A 9718-nucleotide genomic window follows, 5' to 3' on the forward strand; every position below is an offset into this window, starting at 1 on the left:
ATTTTTTGTTTCTTTTTAAAATAATATTTTGAACAGTCGCAGCATGGCAATATTGATGTAACACATACCTTATACCGAAAAGAAAGTTCCCGTGTTGACACTTTAATGGTAGCGAGTGAAATAAAAAATATATTCACTATTTTCTATTTTTTGTCGCATTTTGCCCCGACTTATATACCTAATCGCCATCCACTGAAATGGGTCTACGTAGCACTAGCCAGGGCTACCATTCCCGCAAGCACGAGCCCTACATATCAGCTTACAAATTCTGGTGTTAGTAATACCCATCTTTCCGTTGGCGTCATTACGCAACTGTAAATAACTGGTTATATAAACTTTGTTGCTTTGCCGGGTTATGGACTCGCTTGCAAAGTTTTGCCAGCTTCTCCAGAGCTGAAAAATAAACACCATGATGTCGACACGCTAGCATTTTTTTTTTCAGTCGACGAGACACACCATGAATATACTTTAGTGATGCAGAACTATCGATGGTACTATCGATACTATCGATAGCTGAGTCACTATAGAACTATCGATAGTAAAAGATACTATCGATAGTGCTATCGATAGTAAGTACTATCGATAGTTTAAAATCAACAGCGCGGACTCATTGCAGGATAATTTGGTTCCACGCGCGCGTGGTACATAGTGCAGCCGTAGGAGCAGGTTGAAGGGCAAAAAATTTGACATGCTTGCGTTCTTCACCAGAGTGCTTCGCTGACACATGGTCATAAAGTCAAACTATTCAGCTGTAGCGGAAAGGAAGGCGTTACATGGGGTGGAACTGCGCGGTTTCAGTTTTATATTGCATTTGATGATATCAAAATAAAAATTATCAAGAACTAAGTTTGTTAATTGTAAGATGTAACTGGTTGCTCTTAAATATTAATTTATTGATGGACATATGCCGCCATTTTCACTGCGCAAATAATTTCTCTCGAAAAAAATTTCCTCATAAATTAAGCGAAGCTTATAGTAGGCTATCGCGAATATTTTGGCAATTTGGCCAGCCAGTAACAACATCATTATTCGCACCACTATTTATAGTTTGTCGCGTGGTTGTGACGGTGAAGAATGCTGCATGAAGACTGGGAAATACGAAGCTCTTTTTTTGGTCGAACTTGTGCCCAGAAAATCAGAACTCAGAATACAATGCGATACACGCTGCGCACTGATTGCGGCCAGAACAGTCGCCAGCCGCCGAGTAATCTGATAATCGGTGGAACGCTTCGTCTTTTATACATCAGTCATCAAACCCTCCAGCGTTATCGCTGGTGCTCGCGTAAGCTCTCGAATAAACTTGAATATTCGCGTCCGGCGCGTAACCTTAAAATGTCAAACAATCGCGAAACTTCTCAAACATTGCGGCGTGGTCTTGCGTCAAATGCAGCTAACAGTCTGTGGGTGAAACCCGAATACATCAAAACAAAGCAATAAACACGCGTGGCAGTAATATCGCTAGTAATATTACCGATGATACTACCGATTCAACTATCGATATTTTATCGATAGTAGTACTATCGATAGTTTGTTTACACTATCGATAGTTTCAAAGAAACTATCGATACTATCGATAGACAATTTACCGATAGTTTTGCATCACTAATATACTTGATACACGTGAACGCCTGACAACAGACTGGCCACGTGAGGGTGCGTCTTCGTCACGTGTTGTGCACTTGAGCAGCTGTCCAGCAATGGCAGAGATAGTGGTCACCCGCCACGGTAGTCTAGTTGTTATGGTGACCGACTGCTTACCCGAAAGTTGGAGGCTCCTAAGGGGCGTAATAGGTGCCTTTGCACCTTGTCAGCGAAGGCTCTCTGGGTGCCGCCATAATCCCCTATGGGCTGCTGTTAACATGCGCTACCCCCAAAAGTGCACTGCTATACTCTGGTACTAGTTGAGAAAAAAGCGTCTTTTCGCCGTCAAAGGACCCTCCAGCCTTTGGCGTTGGCGTCATTTGGCGTCCAAGGACCCCCCTCCAGACAATGGCGTTGCCGTGCTATCGTGACTTCAAGTCAAATCAAATCAATATTTTTATTCCGGTGTACAGTGAACACTGTATACCGAGGAAATTGGGCTAAAGGTGTGTTAATACATCTGACGAGGGCCCAACTTCCCTTCGGTAGTTCAGGCACATGTTGGAGCATGAATTTCACAAAAGTGTTACACAGTGATGATACAGTAATATACAATGTTATAGAATGTGTCAGTTATACAGTGCATGAAGTCACTGCCTCGAATCAAAGCATATACCATGCTAAACGCAAAAATAACAAATATAAAACAAAGCAGATCCCAACCAGTCACATGTACATAACAGTAGTTTAAGACATCAATGAATAGTTGGTAAATATTTATTGGACATAAAAGATCATGACAAAATTACCCGAAGAAGACAATACAAGATTATAAAACTTTTTCTACATTTCTGGTAATATTGAACTGTTTAGCACATTTGAAGGAATGTTACAGTTTGAGTATTCTCTTATTAAAAATCAATTTATGAATAAAAGTTCAAGGTACGAGGTATGATAAGCGAAAGTGTCTGAAGGCCATAATTTGTCCGTGTTGTATGGAAGTAAGAGTGTTTATGTCAAAAATCGTAAGATGTGTTGACATTTAAATATCGTTGTTCGAAACCCTTTTTATCATTTCTAACAAGTTGGTGTATATGAATTGATAGTTTTTCAGATATATTTGTGAAATGTTCAGTAGAGTGTGTTTTCGAAATGTACTTTTCGTGCTTTCACGAATTGAGAGACTTTTCGATAGCACGTATAGTTCTTTTTTGGAGTACTGAAAGCTTAATTACGTTAATCTGTGTAGTCGTTCCCCATACAAGTATGCAATAATGAAAATGAGAATAAACAAGCGAGTAGTACCCAATAAGAGCTTTATTCTAACCGGCAATGCATAACGTAATTTATTTATTATGTCTATTGAGCGAGCAACTTTAGTGGATAAGTAATTGATGTGTTCCGACGAAGACATATTCTCGTGAAATACAACCCCAAGAAATTTGATTTTTCATTCGCGTGCAATTTCGTTCCCGCGATATTTCAATCAAAACTCATTATTAATGGTTTTATTCTTTGGTCTGAACAATACATACTTTGTTTTTGTGACGTTTAATTGCAACCGATTTGTTTGCAGCCATATTGATAGTTCAGATAACCATGCGTTTGCTGCATACTGTAATTGTTGGCAATCCTGTCCGGCGAAAAATACGTTCGTGTCGTCAGCAAAAATCACAATGTCCTTACTACCTTCTACGTTAACTATGTCGTTGATATAGAGTAAAAATAGGACGGGACCAAGAATAGACCCTAGTGGTCCTGTGTTTGACCTAATATTATTAACATACAGCATAGACCATTTATAACGTAACCGCCTATAGTGCAGGACCGGATATAATGCGGTTTTTTGTGACCACCAGTTCACCTCCCATTGAGTTCAATGTGTTAGCGTACCGCTTAGTATGCGGGCGCGCGCGACGACAGACCGGGTACAGTGCGGTTTCTCCGAAGAGCGCACCCCGCTGCACCCTCTACAAAAAGAAAAACGCAGCGATGGAACTCGTCGCCAACCCCACTGAAAGGGGAAAAAAAGAAACGCGCAAAGAAAAGAAGCGCGACCGGCCTCTCTTTTCTCTCGCTTTCCTTTTTTTTTTCCCCTCCTTCGTGCGGCACCGCTGCCGAGCCGACCGGGAGGCCCGCGCGGGCGAGGAAGAAGTCGTCGGGAAGGTTCATTCGTTCGTGGGGGGTGGCTGGTTGACAGAATTGCCCCGACACAGTCCAATCTTTCACTCTCTGGCTGTCTGCGTGCATGCCTCGAAGCAGCGTTGCCAGATGGTGAAATTCGGCACCAGATTGGGAAAATCTGGTGAAAATTGGGGGCTGCTGGTGTTGAAGTGCCAGAACGGCTACACCAGACAAAATCTGGTGAAAAGTGGTGAAAAATGTTGAGGAATGGCTTGTCACTACAATTATTCTTATTTACACCGCGTCGTTCCCGACAACTTATTGCTTCATCCACACCACATCCCACGAGTAGCGCCAGTTTCTTGCTGCACTCAAATCTACAACATTGAAACCAAAACCGGCCGAGCAGGCTGATTGTGTGGCGAAGGTCGCGGGACAGTTCAGGGGCCTGCTGGACGCCACCCCGCTCGTACCTCTTGTCTTCAGTAATAAAGTTTATTTTCTCATTCTCCTTGCCTCTTCGCCCACGTGGGAGGCCTAGGCCAAGGCACTTAAATTGCTGGTTCTTAATAAAGTTTATTCCTCCTCCTCATTCTCCTTGTTTATGCATATCCACTTTTATGGCTCTAGAAGGCGACGGGCTCCAAGGAGGTTAAAAAAATTCTAGAGTGGAAGCAATCGAAACTTCGGAGAAGCGAATGTGGAGCCAGCGTTTCGACATACATCTGAAAAACATAGCCTTCTCGTCTGATGTCCGATTAGAAAATGCCCTTGTTCTAGTGACGTAAATGCTAAGTTAGTCATTGGTCGGTTACGAGGTAAGTAATATATCCAAATGAGTATGTAAAGCTCGCCAAGGCTTTGATAAGGATGCCAGTAACACAGCGGCACGTTGAGTATCTGTTCGGAACAATTAGCCATCGAAGGTCCGTGTTCAAAACCAACCTTGTCTTTACCTCTTGTTTTCTTTATAGCTTATGGGCCCTTAACACGCGCTAAGTGGATAAAAACAGTAAACAGGGCTAAATAACTGAAGTCGGTTTGTGGACACTGGCTTCATCATACGAAGAGAAAACGAGATGTAAGGGCATGGTGTAAGATATATGTAGATCGAGTATATATCTTACACCGTGGGTAAGGGTAAGCTAATTGGTTTTAAACTAAGAAGAGCACATGTGACAGTTGACTTGCTACTTTTTCTAGCTGACGTTTTATCGTTCGGCTTTTCCACTCCAGCATCTTTCTTAACATCCTTGGGTGGGCCACCCAAAAACCTCCTTGCCTGTTTGTAGGAGTGCGCGAATATATATTCTAAAATTTCGAATAATTAATCGAATAGTGTTCTATTCGATTCGCCATTCGAATCGAATAGTGTATATTCGAAATACCAAATATTTTTCCAATATACGCTCTTCAGCATGGACGGAAAACCCAGAAATCGATATGCTGGAGCACTGAGGGGTCATTTTTGTACACGCTTTACATGCATGACTAACAACAGACGCAACTGTTATGGGTTGCACGGCGGGCTCGCTTGCAATTTATAGCTTCCAAAGGCATAGCGCATCACGGCGAATGACAAGTAGACAGGCATAGACATCAGGGGGTAGCCAGGGGGGGGGGGGGGGGCGAAAATTTTCAATTTTGCTTGCGTATATATACGCACACATACAAACGCACGCACGAACATACATAAGTGTAGTTAAACCCCCCCCCGCCCCCCCTCCTCAAAAAAAAATAAAAAATTTCTGGCTTCGCCCCCAGCAGCTAACAGCACCCACTCGCGACGCTCTGAAAAATTTTTTCATACGACTGCGCTGACAGCCACAAGTAAAAAATGCAGAAATAATCAAATCACTCTCCTTTGTAATAACGTCGTTATAAACAACAAAAATATTTTCTATGGGGCAGGGCTTTTGCAAAGTAAAACGCTAAAAAGAAAAAAAAAATGACGTCATAGTCGCCATTTTGTAGTGTTGGTGAAATCTGGTGAAATTTTGTTCTGGGGTTGGTGTCGAAACCCCTTTCCAATCTGGCAACGCTGCCTCGAAGAGTGTCGCCAACGTCGTAGGCCTAGCCACCGGAAAACGTGTTTGTGTGCGTTGTGCCTTGTGCGCGGCCGGTACACGTGTTGTGTTATCGATCTTCTGGCTTCTTGTGGCACGCTGCACTGAGCTGCCATGCCGCCTGGTCCTTCCAACCCACGAAAGCGGCAAGCTTTATCTCTCGAGACAAAGCAGAGCATCGTAAAAGATGTTGCAAGTGGAATGAAGAAGGTTTCCGTCGCTCAGAAGTACGGCATCGCCGACACTGTTGTGTCGGCGATTTGGAAAAACAGAGAGAAGGTGCAACAGCAGCTTCAAGGGGATGCTGGATCACACGCAAGAAAGCGGATTCGTGTTTCAAAATATGAAGACGTGGACGCCGCTTTGTACAAGTGGTTTTGCGAGGTGCGAGCCCAAAATGTGCCTGTGAGCGGTCCACCTTACTGGGAATCGATGGCTTCAACCCGTTAAACGGGTGGATTCAGCGCTGTCGTGTTATCTCCGGGGAGAGTGCAGCAGTCGATGACTCGGCTGTTCAGGCGTGGCTCAATGTAAACATGGAGACCATGCTGTCTAAGTACGCCGAGAGGGACATATACAATGCGGACGAGGCTGGTGTATTTTATAATCTCGTTCCAAACCGAACTCTCGCACTGCCCCACGAGCGTTGCTCCGGTAGAAAGGCTTCGAAGGAGTGTTTTACCGTTCTCTTCTGCGCCAATATGGATGGCAGCGACAAGAGGTGCTTGTTTGTGATTGGGAGGTCGGCGCGGCCGCGCTGCTTCAAAAAAAGGGAGTGCCTTCCAGTCACATACAAAGCAAACAGCAAGTCTTGGATGACACGGGATCTGTTTGCGAACTGGCTTCAAAAATTTGATGAAGACATGATGTCAGAAAAGCGGCAAGTCGTCTTGGTCCTTGACAACTGCAGTGCGCATCATGTAAATTTGAAGCTGAAGGCGGTAAGCCTCAAATTCTTGCCCACAAATACGACTGCCAAGAGCCAGCCAATGGACCAAGGCGTGATCGCGGCAGTGAAGGCGCATTATAAAAGGCGCATATGCGAGAGGCTGCTGATAAACATTCAGCGAGATCAACCAATGAAGGTTCATCTGCGTAACGCCATTGACATGGTCACGGCATCTTGGTGGCAGATAAAACCATCGACCATCGCCAAGTGTTTCGCTAAGGCTGGGTTCGTTCGCAACACCGCAGTAGGCGATCGGGATACAACGAGCGACGATGACGACGAAGCCGTCGACGTGGATGATGTGTGGTCGGACCTAATGAGAAACAACATTGTTGGTCAGGACGACACCTTCGAAGGCTTCGTGAACGACGACTGTGACGACATTGTCTGCGAACAAGCAGACACGGACGAGGCAATCGTGGCAGCTGTGCAGGATCGCGGTGACGAGGTATCGGACGACGATACCGATGAGGAGGACCGCACACCAGAACTTTCATCCAGGGATGCTCTGGATTATGTCAGTAAGCTTAAGTTGTTCTGCGCGCAGAACTTGAGCGAGAAAGCTCTCCAGCATATCATCGCCGTTGAAGACGAAATGGTGCACAATGCAGTGAAGGCTCGGCGCCAGACAAAGATCACGGCATTTTTCCATTGAAAAATAAATTTTTGTTCGTTTTAGTGTGCATTCCAATGCCTTATTGCGTGTCGCCTTGTCAAAAACTTATTAAAGGTGAGTTTACAATAGTACCTGCATATGAATAAGCTTTTAAAGTGACGTTTTGGTTATAGTGCGGTACCGCTTATAATGCGGATTTTCGCGGCTCCCGCGACCTACGTTACAAGCAGTCTATGCTACGTGAATTGCTAGCGATTATTTAGGTAGTTACTGAGTAAGCCCAACTCAACTCCTCTTATACCGTAATAATGCAATTTTCTTTTTAATATATCATGGGCTACTGAATCAAACGCCTTGCGCAGGTTTAAAAATATAACTACTGTTATTAACTTTTGCTCAAAGTTGTCTAGCATTTTTTTCCTTTATATTCATTCGCGACCCACTACCTTCGCGCCGCGCTCACGAGAGGAATAAAAATTTGGGGAGGGGCGAATCATGTAGGGAAGGGTGTATCAGCTCCACTAACGGGAGACCTGTGGAGGAGTGAAGCATACAGTGTGCACCGGTGTTTCCCACAGCAAAATTACTGCTAATGTGCAATGAGACACAGAAGGAAGATTAGACACAGTGACCCCGTAGTCCGCTTGTAGTTAACGTGAACGCTAGGAATCCTTGTTGTTCAACTACGCACAAGAGTAATTTCCCACCGGCACTACATTGCAGGTCAAGATCCAGTGCCTATATATACGGAGGCCGATGAACGGTTGTGCCGCTGCCTGCGTCGGCGTTGTCTTTCATGGGCGAGGGCGTGTTCTCGTTCCTTGCGACCTGGTAGTTCAGCGTTCATTGCAGAAAGAACGTTTCCATAGTCAAGGCGCGCCGTTCGCTCTCTCTCACCACAGCCCCACGGCAAGCGCTGAGGCTGTGGCGCCCTCTCGCGCTCAAGCAAATGGACCATGACGACAGCAGACGACGATGCACGTCGACACGCCGAGACCCTAAGATGCTTCGCCCCTAAAAGCGTGTTCTTCCGTGCTTACGGACCTAAAATGGCCACCTCCGCTGTTCGGGACAATCCATCAGCATCGTCAATGAGATCGCGCTCTCGCAAGCTGACTTTAGGGCCGTTCATCCCTATTTTTTGAATTCCACGAAAAGCTTTGTTCGTGTGTTGTGTGCAGTGTTCGGTAACGATGATCGCCGTGGTGAATCGTATGCTGCGTAAGCGCTTGGCGCTGCCTGGAAATAGCCGCCCATATTTGCACCGTTGATAGATGCTCCAATAACCTGTGTCATGAAAAGTGGTCGTCATTATCCTCTGTAGGTGTTTTCTCTAGAGCGTGAAGTGTTTAGCGTTCTGCTGTTTTGTCCTTCCTGCGCCTATGGTGTACGTTGCTTCACACGCTTGTTGTCAAATCAGTGACTGAGACAGGTGGCGATAAATGTCATTGATTACTCCAGTAAGTTTGTGCATAGCGCACGACGTTAGCGGGTGATTCCCACTTATGGCGCCTACACGAAAATGAATGTTGAGTTTCTAGTGTGTCGACTTAATGCACTCCTAATGTGTCATTAGCCAGGCATTTGACGTGCATTGCCTAATGTCGTTTAGCGATTAAAGCACATCAGAGAATCAAATGGCAACACACATTAACCTTGCCTAATGTCGTTTAGCGATTAAAGCACATCGGAGAATCAAATGGCAACACACATTAACCTTGCCTAATGTCGTTTAGCGATTAAAGCACATTAGAGAATCAAATGGCAACGCACATTGAATTTCTGGTGACTGCAGTGGCCTGATTTTCTTTGTCATGGCTAATATCAAAAATCATCCCCAACATGAAGCAGCACCATGTCCTTCAAGAAGAAATCCTTTGTAAAAGTGTTAATACAGCTAGTGATCTGTTAGTCTAGCTTACAGATCAAGTTTCCCGGGCATATTGATGAAGCCTTATATAGTGCGCCAGAAATGTTGGTTTAGAGTAATGTTGAGGTTTTACATGCCACTGACGATCGGACCTTACGCCATTATTTGATGGCGTGATGTCCGACTCCATGCATGATAGCGCAGACAGAGAGACAAAGAACTTTAATGAAGAAGTACTGAGTGACTATCTGGGAAGGACCCGTTGGATACATGAATTTTGCGTGCCATGTAGATGTTACAATTTATACGGAGGAAAGAAGTGGAAATTCAAGGGCTCGTTTTTTCTTTGATAGAAACAATATTATGGAGAAGTGATCCATTTATGCCAAGGAAAGTATAAGGGATGTTATTACTAGTAATTGTAATGCTCACATTTACATTACAATTACTACTATACTCGGCGACAACTTTTCTTGGCACTGGAGCGAAGGCTACGGAGGCGGGCATCCGCA

General features: G+C 44.6%; 1 protein-coding gene across 1 annotated transcript; it reads left to right on the forward strand.

Moving 5' to 3' along the window:
- Positions 1–6472: 6472 nt before the first annotated feature.
- On the forward strand, positions 6473–7375 carry LOC119400553 (tigger transposable element-derived protein 6). The gene has a single exon (XM_037667613.1). It carries the CDS (start codon positions 6473–6475, stop codon positions 7373–7375), a length of 903 nt encoding a protein of 300 aa, XP_037523541.1.
- Positions 7376–9718: the final 2343 nt, after the last annotated feature.

The sequence above is a fragment of the Rhipicephalus sanguineus genome, chromosome 7 (assembly GCF_013339695.2).
Source record: "Rhipicephalus sanguineus isolate Rsan-2018 chromosome 7, BIME_Rsan_1.4, whole genome shotgun sequence".
Classification (NCBI taxonomy): Eukaryota; Metazoa; Arthropoda; class Arachnida; order Ixodida; family Ixodidae; genus Rhipicephalus; species Rhipicephalus sanguineus.

Coding starts and splice junctions, on each gene's coding strand:
- LOC119400553 (XM_037667613.1), top strand. CDS start 6,473: ATGGATGGCAGCGACAAGAGGTGCTTGTTTGTGATTGGGAGGTCGGCG.